This window comes from Meles meles, chromosome 6 (genome assembly GCF_922984935.1).
Source record: "Meles meles chromosome 6, mMelMel3.1 paternal haplotype, whole genome shotgun sequence".
Lineage (NCBI taxonomy): Eukaryota > Metazoa > Chordata > Mammalia > Carnivora > Mustelidae > Meles > Meles meles.
In genome coordinates this window covers 85043367-85063870 of record NC_060071.1, presented here as the reverse complement: position 1 = coordinate 85063870, position 20504 = coordinate 85043367, and the positions used below count along the sequence as shown (strand labels likewise).

Sequence of the window (20504 nt, the reverse complement as noted above, 5' to 3'; positions counted from 1 at the left end):
TGGAGGGGGGAGGGGTGGGGGATGAGGTAACTGGGTGATGGACATTAGGGAGGCCAAGTGATGTAATGAGCATTGGGTGTTATGTAAGACTGATGAATCACTGACCTCTACCTCTGAAACCAATAATACATTATATGTTAATTGAATTCAAATAATTTTTTTAAAAAAGAAAAATATGCAGAAAAATGGGGAAAATGTAGATATAATAAAGTCACAAAATCAGAATACCAAATTCTATACCACATGGATTACAATTATGTAGAAGCAAGATCTGAACAAAGATTATAGAGATTAGACAGAAACCATACAAAAACAAGACATAAAACAAACAAAACGAGATTAGAAAGATGATCATTGAAAACATCATGCTAACTGAAAGAAGCCAGTCACAAGGACAATATATTGTATGATTCCATTTATAAGAAATGTCTGGAATGGGGAAATTTATAGGGAAAGTAAATAGATTAAGGCTTGCCAGGGGATGGGGGTTTGGCATAGGAAGTCTAAGAGGAATAGAATTGTGATGATAGTTGAACAAATGTGCGTATATAAAAGCCACTGAATTGTATAATTTAAATGGGTGAATTATATGGTAGGTGAATTATATCTCAATAAAGCCTGTTTTAAAAAAAAAAAAAAAACAGACAGACAGACCAGACAATCTGGGAAGAGCTCCCAGTGGCCAAAACTGAAACAATCTGGACAACAAATAACATAGTATCAGATTATTACCCAGAGTACACAATAAGTATACATTAGTACATACTGATATAAATACATGATTGAATCAATAAATAGGACAGAAGAATCCCATATATAGGATTCCCCCTGCTCTCTGAAAGTAGACTGCTCCTGGGAAACCTTTACCAAGCTAAAAATGGCAGTAAAGCAAAGAAGCAATTACTATTAATTTATACGGGAAAATTTTTGAGCATTCCCAGATACAAAAAATAACCTCTCTTACGCTTTTCTGATGCCTTAGGACCCATCTTGCTAAGGGATGTACAAAACAAATGGAGAGAAAGCACAGATGCTCAGGGACACAGCTCCAAGCTCTGTCAGCTCGATGCTGTCATGCTGAGTGTAGTTCCCGGGGAAGGAGCTTGGCAGGATCTCTGGCTGTCCGGGTGCAAACTGCCTCCGTGACTGCTCACTGCAAAACAAATGCTCAACGCTATTTTCGCTTTCCGGCTTTTCTTCTAAAAGTGAAAATCCTTTTTGAATTTCTTCCAGTCAACGAAAACGGGTACTAAGTAGGTCTTTCATAAAAGCGAAAGGCTTTCCATAGGAGATACCTCCCTATCTGTTGAGAGGCTCTCCTCCAGGAGGTGGAGCTTAAATTCTCCCACCCATTCACTGGAGGGTAAGCGGGACTTAGTGACTCACTTCCAAGGGACAGCATGTGGAAATAGAAAATGGTATCCTCACAGCAGAGAAACCTGGCACACACCTCCTTGCCCAACTGACGAATGCTAGCATCATCAGTCATGTCATGTCCCCTGAAATGATGTGAGGAGAAAAGTACTTCATCTCTGTGGTATTCTTCCCCAAACCCACAGCCCCATTCTAATCATGTGAAAATGCAGTAGAAAACAAACAAACAAAAAACAAATGAAAGGACATTCTAAAAAAATATCCCACCTGTATTTCCCAAAACTGTCAAGATCATGAAAAACAAACAAAAAAAAACCCAAACAAACAAACAAACAAAAAAGATCATGAAAAACAAGAGAAGTGTGAGAAACTGTAAGAGATCAGAGGAGATTAAGGAGATAATGGTGACTAATGCAATGTGGTATCCTGGAGGGGATCCTGAACAGAGAAAGGACATTAATAAAAAATTGGCGAGGGGTGCCTGGCTGGCTCAGTCAGAGGAGAATGTGACTCTTGATCTTGGGGTTGTGAGTTTGAGTTCCACTTTGGGTGTAGAGATTACTTAAAAATAAATAAACTTAAAAAAGTTTTTGATGAGGGGCATGTGGGTGGTTCAGTGTTCAGTCCGTTAAGCATCTGTTTTGGCTCAAATCACAATCCCAGGGTCCCGTGATGGAGCCTCCACTGGGCTTTCTGCTCAGTGGGGAGCCTGCTTCTCTCTCTCCTTCTGTGTGTGCACTCTTTTTCTCTTGCTCTCACTCTCTTTCTCAAATAAATAAACAAAATCTTAAATTGTGTGTGTGTGTGTGTGTGTGTGTGTGTGTGAAACATGAGAATAGTCTGAGTTTAGTTAATAATAATACTACCCATGTTGGTTTTTTAGATCTGATAAACGTTAACATGGTAATATGAAATGACAACATTAGGGGATATGGGTGAAGATATTCAGAAATTCTCTATACGATCTTTGCAATTCTTTTATAAATCTAAAATTATTCCAGGTAAAAGTTTAGTTTTAAAAAAGGAGAGAGGGGGGGCGCCTGGGTGGCTCAGTGGGTTAAAGTCTCTGCCTTCAGCTTAGGTCATGATCCCAGGGTCCTGGGATTGGGCCCCACGCCGGGCTCTCTGCTCGGTAGGGAGCCTGCTTCCTCCTCTCTCTCTGCCTGCCTCTCTGCCTACTTGTGATCTCTGTCTGTCAAATAAATAAATAAAATCTTTAAAAAAATAAATAAATAAAAGGAGAGAGGGGTGCCTGGCTGGCTCAGTTGGAAAAGAATGTGAGTCATGAGTTCAAGCCCCACACTGGGTGTAGAAATTACTTAGATTAAAAAAAAAAAAACCAACTTTAAAATATAAAAGGAGAGAGTTGTATTTGTATTAAAGTGAAGGGGGTTTGTTTGTTGGTGTGTCTGAGTGTCTAAGCCTATGTCATATTGGTTATATTAGTTATATTTGGTTATATTGCTTAGATATCTAAGTTCTTATCAGTGTATTGTAGATGTTAGGTATGAGGTTCATTTGTATTAATATTCTCAACAATTACACTTTAGGCTTTCTTATTTTTGTTTAGCTAAGAAGCATATTAATTTTAAGAGATGAGGGGTGTGTGTGTGTATCAATGTATACGTTCTATAAATGGCTTCCTATGCCCTTTGGTCAGTCTCTGTTCTGACCTGGATAACCTCTAGTAGTTCCCAGTAATCCTTCCACCACACATCACCATTTGGGAATTTTCCCTCTTTTTCCCTCATTCAGGGTTTAGAAAAGCTTTTTCTATAAAAGCCAGGTATATTTTAGGCTCTGAGGGCCATATGGTCTCTTTCTCAACCAGTCACTCTGCCCCTGCAGAATGAATGCAGCCCATACAATATAAATAATATGTAAAGAAATTGGTGTAGTTGTGTTCCAAGAAAACTTTATTTATGAAAGCCATCATAAACTGGATTAGTCTGCAGGCTGTAGCTTGCTCTGCTCTAGACCAGTGCTTATCAAACTTAATGAGCATATAAATCACTTGGGGAACTTAGGAAAATATAGAATCTAATTCCGTAGGTCTGGAGCAGGAACCATACATGGCGTGGCAGAGTATTAAAAGACTCCTTAAATTACATACCTACAATGTCATGAAGTTCACCTTTCTCAATATCAAATCAGACCAAATAACATGAGCTGGGTGCTTACCAGGTATATGACAGTATGGCAACAGAGTAAACAGAACCACAACTATTATGGGTAATTTCTTTCATTTGGACATGGATCTTAATCCATAAAATGCTGGGTGAGAGGGCAAGCTGTCCTGACATGTCACTCCACAGACCCTCAGGTTTGTTCACGTGACCTGGCTGGTTTGGTGGCAGCCCCATCCCTCATGGCCTCAGCAGGTCTCTCTCAAAGTTGTACATATATTAGAATACAATGTTATTTCCAGGAAGCACAGAGCCATTCTTTTGTCAAGAATTTATAGTGGCTGGGGCACCTGGGTGGCTCAGTGGGTTAAAGCCTCTGCCTTCAGCTCAGGTCATGATCCCAGGGTGCTGGGATCGAGCCCCATATCTGGTTCTCTGCTCAGCAGGGAGCCTGCTTCCTCCTCTCTCTGTCTGCCTCTCTGCCTACTTGTGATCTCTGTCTGTCAAATAAATAAATAAAATCTTTAAAAAAAAAAAAAAAGAATTTATAGTGGCTGACTAGAATATTTCATTTAACCTCAATAAATTACAATGCATGTTATACCATATACCAAAATTAACTCAAATTAGATCACAGACCTAAATATAAGAGGTAAAACTGTAAAACTTTTAATTTTATTTAAAAAAATTTATTTTAAGTAGAATCCACACCTAAGTGGAGCTTGAACTCAATGACCCTGAGATCAAGAGTCACATGCTCTACCAACTGAACCAGTCAGGTGCCCCAAGACTATAAAACTTTTAGAAGAAACAGATTTAAGACCAAAAACACAGGGGTGCCTAGTTGGCTCAGTTGGTTAAGCATCTGTGTTCAGCTCAGATTATGATCCCAGCATTCTGGGATGATGCCCTGCATTGGGATTCCCTGCCTAGCAGGGAGCTTTCTTCACCCTTTGCCTCTCTTGCGCTTGTCCTCTCTCTCTCACTCTCAAAAAAAAAATAAATAAAAATATTTAAAAACAAACAAACAAATAAACCAAAAGCACACTCTACAACAGAAAAAAACTGATAAACTGGATTTTATGAGACTAGAAAATTTGTATTTCAAAAGACATTAAGAAACATGCTAAGACATTTCCGTAAGAAAATGTAAAGTCACAGACCAGGAGAAATTCTTTGCAAATCATGTATCTGATAAAGGATTTGTATCTAGAATATGAGAGACTCCTTCATAGGAAGAAAAGCAATACAATTTAAAAAATGGATAATGGATTTCAAAGTACATGTGAAAGGAGAATATACAAATTCCTAATAAGCACATGAAGAAATGTTCAACATCATTAATCCTTAGTAAAGTTCAAATTAAAACCACAAGATACCACTCCACACCCACTTGAGTAGCTATAATCAAAAAAGGAGAAAATTGGGGAACCTGGGTGGCTCAGTCGGTTAAGTGTCAGACTCTTGGTTTTGGCTCAGGTCATGATCTCAGGGTTGTGGGATTGAGCCTGGCATGAGACTCTGTGCTGGGTGTGGGGTCTGTTTGGGGTTCTCCCTCTCTCTCTCTCTCTCTCTCTCCTTCTCCCCTCCTCCTCATGCTCTCTCTTTCTTTAAAATAAATAAATAAATAGTTTTGTTTTTTTTTTTTTTTTTTTTTTTTAAAGAGAGAAAATAACAAGTGCCAGCTGGGATGTGGAGACACTGGAACTCCCATGCAGTGTTGTTGGGAAAATAAATGTTCCACCACTCTGGAAAACAATTTGGCAGTTTTCTAAAAATTTACACAAATTTACTATATTATCCAGCTGTTCTACTTTTAAGTATAAGCCCAAGAGAAAGGAAACCACGTCCACAAAGACTTGTACATGAATGTTCATAGAACATTATTCATAATAGCCAAAAAGTGGAAACAACCCAAATGTCCGCCAGCTGATGAGTGGATCAACAGAATGTGCTGGATCTACACATAACGAAAACTACCTAGCAGTGAAAGGGAGCATTTCCTACATGCTATGAAATGGGTGAAACTTGAAAACATTAAATGAAAGAAGCCCGATGCAAAACACTACCTATTGTATGATTCCATTACTCTGAAACGTCCAGAAAAGACAAATTTATTTAGATAGAAAGTATATTAGTGGGCCAAGTATAATGTAATTAGGGCCAGGAGAGGTTTAGGGGAAAATGGGGATGGGACTTGTTTTAGGGATGATGAAAATCTTCTTTTTGGTGGAGCCTGCATAGTCAGTCTCCAACTCTTGGTTTCAGCTCAGGTGTTGATCTCAGGATTGTGAGATTGAGCCCTGCATCGGGCTTCCTGATCAGTGGGGAGTCTCTAAGAGTCTCTCTCTGCATCTCCCCCTACTTACACGTGTGCTCTCTCAAATAAATAAATCTTTAAAAAAAAAATCTTCTTTAAAAAAAATGTATTTATTTAAATTCAAGTTAGTTAACATATAAAATAGTATTGGGCTCAGGAGTAGAACTTAGTGATTCATCATTTACATACAACACCCAGCGTCCATCACAAGTGCCCTCCAAGATGCCCATCACCCATCTCCCTTATAATAAGAATCTTCTAACACTGGATTTATTTGCATGATAATATTTGCGCAACTTGGTAAATTTATTAAAAATCATTGTGCATGTATGTTACATAAAGCTCAGAAATACTATGAAATAATGAGCAGAGAAGGAAGTAATGAGACCGAAATGCATTTTGCTTAAATCTGGATGGTAGGATTAGGGCCAATTTTTATTCCCTATCTTTACTTTGCCTTATTTCCTAAGTTTGAAGAAATGTGTTATTTTTTGTGTCACACACAAAAAGTTTGTTTAGGAAGGCTGAGCTGCATTATGTAGTTTTAAGAAATTACCCAACTGGAAAATAAATGTTAATCTGAATAATGAAACTATTGTTCTATTTATTGTGACATTTCTAAATGCCATACTTCTTTAAAACATGTACTGTTTTTCAAAGTGGATGGGTTGGCAGCATCTAATCAGTATGGACTAAATACCAGAAGCATGGAAATAGCAACTACTAGATCTACTTGCCACATCACATCGATTCATTGCATAGGCCTCTCAATTATCTAGCTGTTTCTGAATCTTTCCATCATTAAAATGAGAGGAAATACTGGTCAGTAGCAGACTTTCATCTATTTTGGAGCATCTCCCTCAGAGTTTGTAATATATACTGTTTATTTATACATGAAAATAGTTTTTTTTCTTTGCTTCAGATTTACTGGAATTCTTCTATGGTTCAGTTTTCTCATCTGTTAACTGAGAATGACAGCTGCCTCACAGACTTATGTGAGGACCAAATGAGATAAAGGAAATATACAACACTCAACAGAGCTCTCCTTTTCCTTCCTCATCCTCCTCTTCAGTATAGATGAGATATTCTTTCCAACAGATTCTTGCTACTGTAGTTCTTTTTTTTTTTAAGATTTTATTTATTAATTTGACAGAGAGACACAGCGAGAGAGGGAACACAAGCAAGGGGAGTGGGAGAGGGAGAAGCAGGCTTCCCTCTGAGCAGGGAGCCAGATGCGGGGCTTGATATCACGACCTGAGCTGAAGGCAGATGCCTAATGCCTGAGCCATCCAGGAGCCCTGCTACTGCAACTCTAAGACCAATGAAATGTGACTTCAGGAAACCTTTTACCACCCTGCCTTTCTTTCCATCCATTCCCCCCCCTCCCATCTCTCTCTAAATCTCTTCTTTATGATTCAGAATACATTTTCAGTAGCTTTACCTGAGGCTTTTAACTTCTGTTAAATCCCTGGGTCACTCAAGAAATATTTCAACTGCATTTGATTTATTTGGCAATTAACACATTTACATGTATGCTACTTTTAAAACTTGGTTTTAAAATAGTTAAGGGGCACTTGGGTGGCTCAGTAAGTTAAGCGCTGGACTCTTGATTTCAGCTCAGGCCATGATCTCAGGGTTGTGAGATAAAGCTTAAGATTTTCTTCCTCTGCCCCTCCACCCTTTATAAGTAAATAAATAAAATATTAAAACCATTTAAAATACGAAATTTTGGGGTACCTGGCTGGCTCAAGAACGCAACTCTTGATTTTAGCGTTATAAGTCTGAGCCCCACGTTGGGTGTAGAGATTACTTCAAAATAAAGGCTTTTAAAAAATAATAAAATGCTAAATTTCAATCAAATTCAGGATCTATTGAAATCCTGAAGCTCCCATTTCTGTAGAAAAGTACTTTAAGAATAAACCTTAATACTCTGGCCTGTCATTTTTCTAAGAATATATCTGAAAGATTTCTAAAGCTTCACAGGACTCTAACATCTTGACTTAAAGACATTTTGGTAAATTGGCCAAAAGGTCTTATCGGGCACCTAGGTGGCTCAGTTGTTAGGTAGCTGCCTTCAGCTCAGGTCATGATCCTGGGATCCTGGGATCCAGCCCCTCATCGGGCTCCCTGCGGGGCAGGAAGCCTGCTTCTTCCTCCTGCTTGTGTTCCCTCTCTCATTGTGTGTCTGTCAAATAAATAAATAAAATCTTTTTTTTTTTCTTAAAGATTTATTTATTTATTTATTTGACAGACAGAGATCACAAGTAGGCAGAGAAGCAGACAGAGAGAGAGGAGGAAGGAGACTCCCTGCTGAGCAGAGAGCCCGACGGGGCTGGATCCCAGGACCCTAGGATCATGACCTGAGCCAAAGGCAGAGGCTTTAACCCACTGAGCCTCCCAGGCGTCCCTAAATAAATAAAATCTTGGAAAAAAAAAAAAAAGGGAAGTCTTATCAACTATACTTATCATGGTGCGCACTCAGTAATGTACACAGAATTGTAGAATCACTATGTTGTAAGTTTAACATTAATGTAACATTGTAGGTCAACTATACTTCAGTTACAAAAATTTAAAAAATATATCTCATCAAATTCTCATCCAAGTTACAATGTAAGTTCAAATTAAGTGTGGTTATTTATAACTTCAAAACATATATAAATATATCAGAGACAAGCTGGAAGTTTTACTGGAAAGGGTAGATATTGAACTTTTGGAGATGTTCAGATATCAGACTTCTATCCTAAATCAGGGGATGAACTGAAGAATTTTTAAGGTCTTTACAGCAACATGATTCAGGCAGAGGGAGAAAAGCCATATTTCAAAAACTGAGGATGAGGAATTTATATACTATAAATAGAGCATTACATTGTCTGAAAATACTTGTTTTATTTTTATTCATTAGTGGTGTGTGTGTGTGTGTGTGTGTAGTGGGTGATGGAGGGATTGAGAATAGATGCTCCATCAGTCATCTCTGCCAGAGAGGTAATGACTATCAGATCAGGTGGTGGCGAGGCTGTGTACTTTTTAAAGATACAAATTGTTAATGGCTGGAGATCACACGAGCTTCTTGTTGTAGCTGCTGTTGCTGTTGTTGACTTTTTTTTTTTTTTTAAGATTTTATTTATTTGTTTGAGAGAGAGAGAGAGAGTGAGTTTGAGAGTGGGGAGGGTCAGAGGCAGAAGCAGATTCTCCACTGAGCAGGGAGCCTGATGTGGGACTCGATCCCAGGACTCCAGGATCATGACCTGAGCTGCAGTAGCTCAACCAACTGAGCCACCCAGTCACCCTTTTGTTGTTGATATCTTACCCTCCACTCTTAGGATAGAAAAGCTGCTTTGGGGCAAACAATGGGACTCAACCTTCCCATTACCACCAACGGAGATAACAATACATATCTTTTGAAATCAAAACAAAGATTTTCTTCTAAAATTACCTTTCTTCTATTAGGTTGTTGTTGTTTTTTTTAAAGATTTTATTTAATTATTTGAGAGAGAGAGAGAGGGAGAGCAGAGAAAGTGGGAGAGAGAGCAGAGAAACTGAGAGAGAGAGAGCAGAGAGGGAGAGTTAGAGAGAGCAGCAGACTCCCAGCGGAACAGAGAGTCTGATGTGGGGCTTGATCCCAGGACCCTGAGATCATGACTTGAGCCAAAGGCTGACACTTAACAACCAAGCCACCCAGGCGACCCTCTTCTATAGGGTTTCATGTCAAAGATAATTTATTTTGAAATTTGAAATAACATTAAAATAGGGAATTATATTTTACTTTGACAAAACATGGGCATGGGTTAGAAATAGTGAAGAAATACCCCTGCATGGGTAATCTTTATTGATCAGTTAAAATTAGCCACACGAATCAAATACTTGTGCTTACTGACTAAAAATCTTCATTGAATTTTTAAAATTTTATTTTAAAAATTATTTATTTATTAAAAAAAATTTTTTTTTGTTTTTTTTTTTATTTGACAGACAGAAATCACAACTAGACAGAGAGGCAGGCAGAGAGAGAGGGGGAAGCAGGCTCCCCGCGGAGCAGAGAGCCCGACGCGGGGCTCGATCCCAGGACCCTGGGATCATGACCTGAGCCGAAGGCAGAGGCTTTAACCCACTGAGCCACCCAGGCGCCCCCAAAATTATTTATTTATTAAAGATTTATTTTATTTTATTTTATTTGACAGAGAGAGAGATCACAAGTAGGCAGAGAGGCAGGCAGAAAGAGAGGGGGAAGCAGGTTCCCCGCTGAGCAGAGAGCCCAACTCAGGGCTTGATCCCAGGACACTGAGATCATGACCTGAGCTGAAGGCAGAGGCCACTGAGCCACCCAGATGCCCCTCTTCATCGAATTTTTGGGCTATCAAAGACATCTAATATCTTAGTTTTAGAGGAGAGAGCATGGGAAGCAGAGATCTAGCAGTCTCATGGCTGGGATGCTCCCAGAACTTGTTATTCTGATGTTACAATGTAAGGAGGAATTACAATAAGGAGGGATTCCAGAAGATAAACAGGAGTACTATATTTTACTCCCCATTCCTGTAAAATGGGCAACTTGTCAAATTTCCCCCTCAAATTGGAAATACTTCAAACCAGATATTCTGGATTCTAATAAATTTAACTTCTGTATTAAGTTAGATGGATCTTGTTAATTTTTGCTGGGCATCTGATTTCCAATGAAAACTGTGGAAGCCATACAAAGGCAGATTTTTCTTCTATGTTTGTCCTTCTGAAGAGCAGTCATCTAATAGCATCGTATTAGGATCTGAATGACAGGCCTTTAAGTGCAATGTTACAGGTTTTAAATTCAAATCAAACTAAAGCAATTTAGAATTAAAATTTGATTTGTTGATGGCTCCTATCTTCTCGTGTCAAAGAAGAAGCAAACAAAACATTGCTGGGATGCAAAGGAATCTCACTTTACAAAAAATGTATCTCTGAAAAGTTGACTATAAATTGAATTTAAATACAATGCTGGAATTATTGAGAACGTTTCTATAGGGGCGCCATGGTGGCTCAGTGGGTTAAGGCCTCTGCCTTTGGCTCAGGTTGTGATCTCAGGGTCCTGGGATCAAGCCCCCAATTGCATCTGGCTCTCTGCTCAGTGGGGAGCCTGCTTCCTTTCCTCTCTCTTTGCCTGCCTCTCTGCCTACTTGTGATCTCTGTCTGTCAAATAAATAAATAAAATCTTTAAAAAAAAGTGTTTCTATAAAATAATCATTCCATAATTTATCTGCAACTAATTCGTTTCAATATTGTGAAGTTTTTAACTCTAATGCTCACATTACTTAAGGAAAATTAATTACTCTTAATATTTCCCTAAAAAATATACAAGAAAGTCATACTATGAAACTACACCAATGTATTAAAGTTCTTATTTTAAGAGCTTCTTAAATAAAGTATGTCCTGAGTTAAAACCAAGCATAGCAAAAGCTACATCAGTATTTTCAGGGTCTGAAGATATCACTTGGAAAATATGGCTCCAATAACAAATTCTTTTTGCAGATCACCCTTCTAAGGAGAAGCAGTGAAACACAAAAATTACTGCATTAAACTCCCATTTGGGGATCAGCTAACTTACCCAACAAGATCTATCTTTTTTGTTAGTGACACGACTACCACGAATGCTAATTCAAATGAGTAATTAATACTCCCAATGTTTGATGGTGCTCGTGTATTTGCTCTTTGGATTATGATGTGTGAACGAGACCCAACACAGCAGCTCATGACGAGAGACAGTAACACTAGAAAGCACTAACACAGTACTAACTAGACAGCCAGGGGCTGTTCTGTACATTTTACCTACATTCATTTGATCCTCATAATACCTCTATGAGTTGGAGACTGTTTTTATCCTCACTTACAGGTGTGAATACTTAGTCACTTGCCAAAGGTCACTCATTAAAACAATGGAGAAAGGACCCAATGTTGGATGGCCTAACTCCAGAGTCTGTGCTCTCACCCAGGGCTCTTTCCTTCCAGGTTTGCCTCAAGACTCCAGTAATGCAGTGATGGCCATAATATGACCAGCAATGCACAATTCTACTCATTCACTAGTGTAAATCTAGCTTGGGCCAGTTGTACCCTGTGCACAAAAGCTTTTACTGGCTAACATGCATATTCTGGCAGTTTCAAACAGACCCTGGAGCATGTCACAAAAGGTGCAATTCTAATAGATTACTTACTTTTTGGTGGAGCTCAACACGGAGCCTAAAATGCCTCAGAAATGACTCAATCAGATCATGCGAAAATTTAGGACAGTAAAACTCATATTACTACATTTACCACAACATGCTTAACGTTTACAACTGGACCTGTACTTCCAAAATCCCTGCGCCTGATTTGCTCTCTTAGTGAGGTTAGCTAATCTCCCTTTCTACTTCCAATAAATAAAGCATACCCGGCAAATGCTGTCCAAGGCAAGTTTGCAAACACGTATCTGAATTTAGTATCATTCTCATTCAGATCAAATGTCAGGGTAAAGGCAGGTCCTTTCAGGTGGCCTGCTTGGCTGCCCTTTGCCCAGGAACATCTTTTGCTTTTCTGAATTTCACAGTAAAGTGTAGCAACATGTTACAGCTCCCGCTGAAAATGTAAATAGGATATTACAGTCGTCAGCCAAGAGCTGGCCCGAACGTTGCCCAAAGGAATATTCATACTTAAATTTATACTAATTTATATCTCACAATCTTTGAAGAGCAAAAATGCCTCGAATACTCAGTGGCCAAATAAAGCTATTTCAATATCAGGTTGTAATAAGTAACTTTAGGTTAAATAGCAAGCAACTTAAACTTTAAAATGCCAAGAGTGTAGAGAGGCAAGGTGATAGTAGCAGAGTAGTTTTGGGAGCTCCCAGGATCCACTCACAAAAAATGGTGATAGATGCAAGGTTGGAAAAAAAAAAATTCAAGTCTGTAGGCAACATCTTTACCAAAAACCAGGTGAAAAATGGTCCTGGAAATCTAAAATGGGTAGAGTCAAACTACACTTAACAACAAAAATGGGGTGACCACAGGTGTGCCTGGGTAACTCAGTTGAATAGTGTCTGAATGTGGTTCTGGTCGTGATCTCAGGGCCTGGGGGTCGAGCCGAGAGTGGAGCCCCCAGTTGAGCCTGTGCTTAGTGGGGAGTCTGCTTGTTCCTCTCCTTCTGCCCAACAACCTACTCCCCTTACTCCCTGCCCCCACCCCTGCTCAAGCTCTCTCATATAAAATCTTAAAAAAAAAAAAAAATGATCACAGCTGTGCTGGCTGAAGTGGAGGTTTGAAAATGTGGTCTTGTAAGAGTCAGAGCAGCCAAAGAATCCAGAAATCACCAGGTCATCATCCAAAGGAAGGGGATGCTCTTCACCACTTGAAATGGGAATTCCACAAGTGAGTCTAAGAACCACAGGGAGAACTGGGAGGATGCCTGGTAGGGTTTCTCTTGCCCATGAGTGCAAAGTAATGTCCCATATAGGACTTTCTATTTTATAGAAAATATGGAGGAGAAAGGAATATGCTAATTAATACCATAAAAATGCAATCAGCCAAATGTGGGAAATCCTATAGGATAAATAACCTGGTCTCTTCAGTAAAATGGCATGACAATGTGGGGGTGACGGGAAGGAAAATTAAAAAAGACCTAAAGACATAGCAACTAAATGAAATATATGAATTTTGTTAGGATCCTGATTTGAAGTCACCAACTCCTTAAAAAATTTTTTTGAGACAACAGGGGGAAATTGAATATGGGCTGAGGATTAGACTATATTAACAAATTACCATTAACTTTGTAGGTGTGACACTGATACTGTGGTATATTTTTTTAGAAGATTTTATTTATTTATTTGACAGACAGAGATCACAAGTAGGCAGAGAGGCAGGCAGAGAGAGAGAGGAGGAAGCAGACTCTCTGCTGAGCAGAGAGCCCAATGCGGGGCTTGATCCCAGGACCCTGAGATCACGACCTGAGCCAAAGGCAGAGGCTTTAACCCACTGAGCCACCCAGGTGCCCCTGTGGTATGTTTTTTTTTTTTTTTAAATGTCCTAATCTGTTCAAGATACTTAGAGAAATATATACCAATGAAATAATATGATGTCTGGGATTTATTTTAAAATATTAAAATATTACTGGGGCTGCCACAGGAGCATGGGGGAGACCATGAATTCTGTTTCAAGGCATCTTTGAGCTTGTCAAGTAATGTCATGAGCAAAGCTCACCCTGCCAAGTTGGAAAATTTAGGGACAAGAAGTTGTAACTGAAATTAAGTGGTGGCAGCCATGTCCAAGGAATATTGGGGGATTTGATAGCTTTATGAAACTTGTGATAAATGAATGCATTGAGACGGCAGTCAGTGGGCAACAGAACAGAACAATACAAAAAAGTGGTAATACAAGGAAACAGTATCATCATATTTAAGCCTTGGAACAAGTATAAGCTAAGACTTGTTCAGCACAGGAATCAATTGCTTCTAAGATGTCTCCTTTCCAATGAGCCAGTTTTACTATGAGATGAATTATCAGGGCTACAAACATTTTTATATTAAATTCTTTATTAAATACATTTTGTAATTGTAAAAAAAAATCCTCAGCAAAAAGGTGGAAGAGTTGAACAGAGAACAGCAACATTTTGATAACCATTGTAAGTATAGTTCATAAGACTTTGTTTCTATATTTGCATGACTGAAATTTTTCTTTTTTTTTTTTTTTTTAGATTTTATTTTTAAGTCATCTCCACACCCAACACAGGGCTCAAATTTACAACCCTGAGATCAAGAGTCCCATGTTCATCGAATGATCCAGCTAGGCAACCCTGTGATTGAAATTTTTCAAAATTAAAAAACTAAATAGAAAAAGTCTAGGCGCAGCATGATTTAGAATATCTAATTACTATATTAAAACTTATGAAACAAAAGGAGCAAAGGAGAATAGGATTTATTTTAAACCGTTCTAAAAAATTCTTCAATCCTTTTTTTGTGGAGTAATTGTCATACTCTTTAGGTTAGTCTATTAATACAAAGACAAAACCATCACTTAAAAATACGTTGTTATAAAAAAAAAAAGCCCACAAGATTTTGGGAATTTTTGCCAAATTTAAAACATTCTCCAAAGAGAACACTCTCTAGCATAGATTTCCAAGGCAAAGTGTCTGTGTCTGGTATCACTCTTTTGAACATTCTCCACTGTTGCTCAAATAGGAGACAAACCACATTTCCAAGATTGTAAATTATTACCTAGGAAAGTTTTGGCAATTTCCCATTCAGTCACATTTTCCAGTCATTTGGTTCTCATGTTTATGGACCTGGTTGTTCACTTTTAGCCAATGTCCAGAAGGGACTCTGCTCTAGGCAATTTTTTTTCCTCCAATTGTGACCTGTTTGTGAGTTAGCTATTATACAATATTATCAAAGCATACTGCTTTCTGACTCATATTACCCAGAAGACAATTCAGGAATGAACTTGGGACTAGAATTTTATATAGCATGCTGAGTTTCTTAAAGGTTTTGGTACCTATTTTTCTATAACCATTGAACGTCCTTTTCCTTTTCTTTCCCATACAACATATTATTTGAATAGTTCAAGTGCCCTGCATGTATTTCTATAATTTTCTTAGCCACAGGCAACTCCTGTAATGAGAAATAGATATCTGATCTTATTTGGCAGGTTAAACCTCGGTGTAGGGCAAAGCTGTCTCCTCATTTTCTGTTCTATGTACATTACACAGTTTGCTCCTTTGGTTTGTGAGCACATGCCAGATCTTCTCAAAGATCTTCCTCCTTTGTTCTCTATATTTATAAATGTAAAACACTACATAATTTCCCCAATGACAAAATTACCCCAAAACACCTAAAAATGATTTTGGAAGTACAAATGATTTGCGAACCAGAGACAGGGATATTAAGCAACTGATAGGACAGTAGGAGGAAGAATAGTGAAGGGAGACTTTGTTTCCAAAAAAACATATATACTCACTGATATGAGTAGGACCCACTTCCTATTCTAGTAAGGGCCTGAGGAGGTGACCCAGAACTCTAATCTCAGCTTCCTCATCTCCCCATGTAGATAATAGTACCTGTCGCAACCTTTCCACATGATGCAAAAAGATGACTAGAACAGTGTTTGTGAACCAGTTTGAGCTCTTTGTTAGAAGGACGTCAGGTTTATAACCAGTAAGGTGTGAAACTGGATGTTCAGGTGAGTAATTACAGGGAGCCATACAGTTCTCAAAAGCAGGGTCAAAACTCTTTGTACATCAGATATTGCAATAATTGGGAAGAAGACATCTTAGTGTTAATAACTCCTGACTTAATTAAAAGCTTGGAATTCCTTAACATACTTCTACTGATATACTAATATCAAATTTGACAAATCCCTTTTTGGTCAGATAGAATAAGCACACAGGTGTCTAAGATAAGCTAACAGGAAAGGGAAAAAAACGCCTAAAATTCTAAATTCATATTTAGTGCAAATAGGTACTCTTGATCATCAGCAGTATACTGAAACTAAGAGAATCAATGGGAGAGGAGCAGCGAGAAGCAGGACTGATGAAAAGACAGAACAAATACGAAGTTTCAAAGGTGAAACTGAAGAGAGGAAATGACTCAGCCACAGTTCCAGGAGGGAGTTCCAGTTAGGTGAGTTGTAGGTGATGATATGACCTGGGTAAGCTCATTACATACGAAGGACAAGATTCCAGGAGCTCACTGCAGAGTGTCCTCAGGAGTCATGGACACAATGTACAATGACAATAATGTAAAAAACATTCTCCTCACATTGGAGAAAATCTTGGTACCTTTCTCTTTTAATACTCAGGGTAAAGTCAACTGTAAAAAACAAAAACAAAATAAAAAAAGAATTCAGAGCATTTTTGGCCACTGAACCTTAAATAGCTGATACAATGGTAGCAAACACTAATACTACAAAAGAGTTGAAGTGAAGGAAAAATATGCCTATTAGTCTAGTCTAAATTTCAGTTATTCATCATTTTGGGGAGATTGCTCCTATCCCCGATCCGGGGGGTATGGTTGCAAATAAGAGGGGCGACGCCTGGGTGGCTCAGTTGGTTAAGCAAATAAGAGGGGCACGGGTCCTACCCCTCTAACAGGCTGCAAGGCTGCAGAAACATGGCTGTGATCTGGGTAGAACATGGCCAAGGACTGAATTACTGGCATTTATAAAACCATGGTGAAAGTGAGTGCAGACATGTTCAACTGGAATTCTTCAAATTCAGAGTACTTCAAATTTTTTAAAAAAGATTTTTATTTATTTGAAAGAGAGAGAGCTCAAGCAGTGGGGACTGGCAGGCAGAGGGAAAGGGAAAAGTGGGCTCCTTGCTGGGCAGGGAGACTGATGTGGGGCTTGATCCCAAGACCCTGGGATCATGACCCGAGCTGAAGGCAGAGGCTCAACTGACTGAGCCACCCAGGCGCCCAGGGAGCACTTCATATTTTATTTATTTGAGAGAGAACTAGCATGGGGGAGGGGGAGTCAGAGGGAGAAGCAGACTCCCCGCTGAGTGGACAGCCAGATGCAGGACTCAGTCCTGAGACTCCAGGATCATAACCTGAGCTGAAGGCTGTCGCTTATCCAACCAAGCCACCCAGGTGCCCCAGCACTTCATATTTTAAAACTACATCTAATTCAGGGATCTAGAAAGCCTTCTGGTAGAAGTAACACTCAAACCAAGTTTTGACTGGAGAAGGGAAGGGAAGCCAATGGGATACAGCATGTTAAATTCTCATGAAATGAAACAGCATTATGCTCTTGAGGAACCAAAATCAGTGTAGCTTGCCTGGAGAGGAGTGCCATGATGGTATGATGGTGGACTAAGCAATAGGGAGGATCTAGAAGGATCTTTATATGCCATGCTAAAATTTGGGCTTTATTCTAAATCCAGCGACCACCAAATACTTTTTTAAAGATTAATTTATTGGGGGGAGAGAGAGAGAGAGAGAGAGAGAGAGAATGCACAGGGGGAGGGGCAGAGGAGAGACAATCTCCAGGGGACTCTGCAGAGTCCTGAACCCCACATGGGCTCAATCTCATGACCCTGAGATTATGACCTAAACCCAAACCAAGAGTCCAGTGCTTAATTGACTGGGCCACCCAGGCACCCCATCACTAAAATATTTTAAGCAAGGAACAAAAGAATCAGATCTGTCTTTTGAAGATCACTCAGGCATCAGTGGTAGTGGGAGGTAAGGGAACAAGTAAGGTGGGAAGGCTTAAACTAACACAAGAAGAAAGGTAACGGAATAGATATGATACAGATAAGGAAAGAAATGAAATATGTACTGGGAAAGGGATTGGATGTGGGGGTGAGTGAAAGGAAGGTACTACAATGACTGCCAGCCCTCAGGTTTGAATGTAGTGCCACCTAATAAGATAGGTAATAGAAGAGAAACAGAGTTGTTTTTTTGAAGGTGTGTGGGGAGGAAAATGGAAGGATTATCAATCTAGTTTTACTTGAGCTTGAGGTACCAGTGGGAAATATAAGTACATATTATTCTTTTGATGCCAGCATAACAGAGATCAATTACACCTGCTCAAACATGTTTCTTGGAGACATTATTTTAGAACATTTTATGTGATATAAGGCCCCTTAAAAAGGAAGAGGACTAAATAAGCAGGGTGTATCTGGTCACTATAAAATAGAAAAATAGTACTTAACAATATGGAGAAACAGTTCCTAATAATATGTAACCTAAGACCTCATTTACAAATAAAATATGGCAGCATGGGTAACAAGTCCAATCTGCTCTCCATTAGACAAAAAAATAGTAAAGCAGACATGATAAAATAAGATGTACTATTTTTATCTTTTTGAAATTATACCTTGAGTGGTCTTGTATATTACATACTGGTAGTAGAGAAGAAAAAAAATTAATGCAATCAATTTTATGCGCAATTTTCCTGGGTAGCTGTAATTATTGAAACTTTTCCCTCTTATTATATTGTTCAATATTTTTGTCCTATTTTTCAAACAAGTTATTAGCTATATTAACTTTCTTTAGAAACATACTAGTTCATTAAGGATGTTTTCTGGCAACCTAAGCACATAAAAACACTACGGTACTTAAAAGATTAAGCGTGACTTTTCGGTGTATATTATATTCATTCAAACATCATTTAGTGACCTAGGAAAACATCTTTGCAGCTGTTCATCTAGGATTTTACGTTGTATTCACGGCGCTTTTACTTTGTTTCCATTAAAGATTCTGCTATGAATCCTATTTGTGAACCCATTCATTCTGAAACACTTAATTGTTACGTTAGTCTAACAAGTCTCCTTCAAAGTTACCTTTTTCTCTCTTCACACTATCGTCAAGATCTAAAGTTTTTCACCCTCCCTTCTCCCAAAGGAAAAAATGGAAACATTCACTCCTGCTTCGCCCCCTGCCCCCACCCCAACCAACCCACACCAAAATAGTAAGGAAGGGGGTAGGCAAAGTGGAACAAGTTGCGACCGGCGACCGGGAGCACAGAATAGAACCAAAGCTCGGGCTTGAAACGGAGACCGGGAATCAGTCACCAACGTCCGGAAGGATCTGGGCAATTTGACAAAAGAGAGCCCCCCCTCCCCCCAAGCCTCAATAACTGACTGGTGCTAAGAAACCAGCGAAAGAGTGAGTGACTACGAGAGAAAGAGGCCCGACCCTCTGGGACATCCTGAAACACGCAAGGAATGCGAAAGAAACGGCAGGAATCCGGGACCGGCTGCGGCCGGCCGAAGCGCCCAGTCAGGTTAAAACAGCTTTTCTAAGGCTTTTCTAAGGCTGCTGAAGTCTCTTGGGTGGGGAACGACGTTCGGGAGGTTGGTAACTGAGCAAGGGAAACTGATTGTTGGGAGCACGAGCCCCACTGGCTCCCCAAAGTTAAGAGTCTTGGTGGAACACCGTCCAGTAACCGCAGCGAGACACCCGGAGCAAGTCCGAAGGAGGGCCTGGGGGCGGGGCCAGAGCTCCTACCCCGCCTCAAGCGCCCTTACTGGGTCTTCAGTGCGCCTGCGTGTGGTGAGGCCGCACTCTATTTGGCTGCTAGGCTCGCGGCGGCAGCGGCGTTCTCTACCCGGCATGCTGCGCGGTAGTGACGGCCCTACGTCTATCCCCTTCCCAACCCTGCCCCCTCTTCCCCCTCCCGCCACGGCCCCCCCTTTCCCTAAAGTGAGTGAGTGAGACTGGCAGATGGAGGAGGGACTGTAATGGCGGCGGCCGGCAGCTCCCTGCTCTGACCCACGGCAAGCATACAGCAACGACCCCCTCCTCGCCCCCTTCTCAGCCGGCCTCCGCCCCGCGGCCAGCGCGGGGCCACCCGCCCCGGCCCTTCCCCCAGCCGTCGGCTTTTCGCCCTGCGCCCCGGCCGGGGCCCCACACACAATGGACGAGCTCGCCGGAGGCGGTGGTGGAGGCCCGGGGATGGCAGCCCCTCCAAGGCAGCAGCAGGGACCTGGGGGGAACATGAGCCCTTCGCCAGGGGGAAATGGAGCGGCGGGCGGTGGGGGTCCTCCAGCCGCCGAGGGTGCAGGTTCCGCGGCAGGCCCGGAGCTGTCCCGGCCGCAGCAGTACACTATCCCGGGGATCCTGCACTACATCCAGCACGAGTGGGCTCGGTTCGAGATGGAGCGGGCGCACTGGGAGGTGGAGCGGGCCGAACTGCAGGTACCTCGCTGGGGTCGGTGTGCGGGACGGCTGCGGCGGCGGGGTTCCCGGCTTGGGG

At 40.5% G+C, this 20504-nt stretch overlaps 2 protein-coding genes across 4 annotated transcripts in view; one reads left to right on the top strand and one right to left on the bottom strand.

Annotated features, from left to right (window-relative positions):
* AP4S1 (adaptor related protein complex 4 subunit sigma 1) overlaps nucleotides 1–20504 on the bottom strand; it is a 54116-nt gene that overhangs the window by 33394 nt on the left and 218 nt on the right. The gene's annotated exons all lie outside the window — the stretch shown is intronic.
* Nucleotides 19914–20504, top strand: part of STRN3 (striatin 3) — a 115957-nt gene continuing 115366 nt past the window's right edge. For both annotated transcript variants that reach the window (XM_046008903.1, XM_046008902.1), the window contains exon 1: nucleotides 19914–20446. In XM_046008903.1, the coding sequence (XP_045864859.1) occupies nucleotides 20165–20446 (282 nt within the window). In that variant the 5' untranslated portion in view covers nucleotides 19914–20164. The remainder of the gene's footprint in view (nucleotides 20447–20504) is intronic.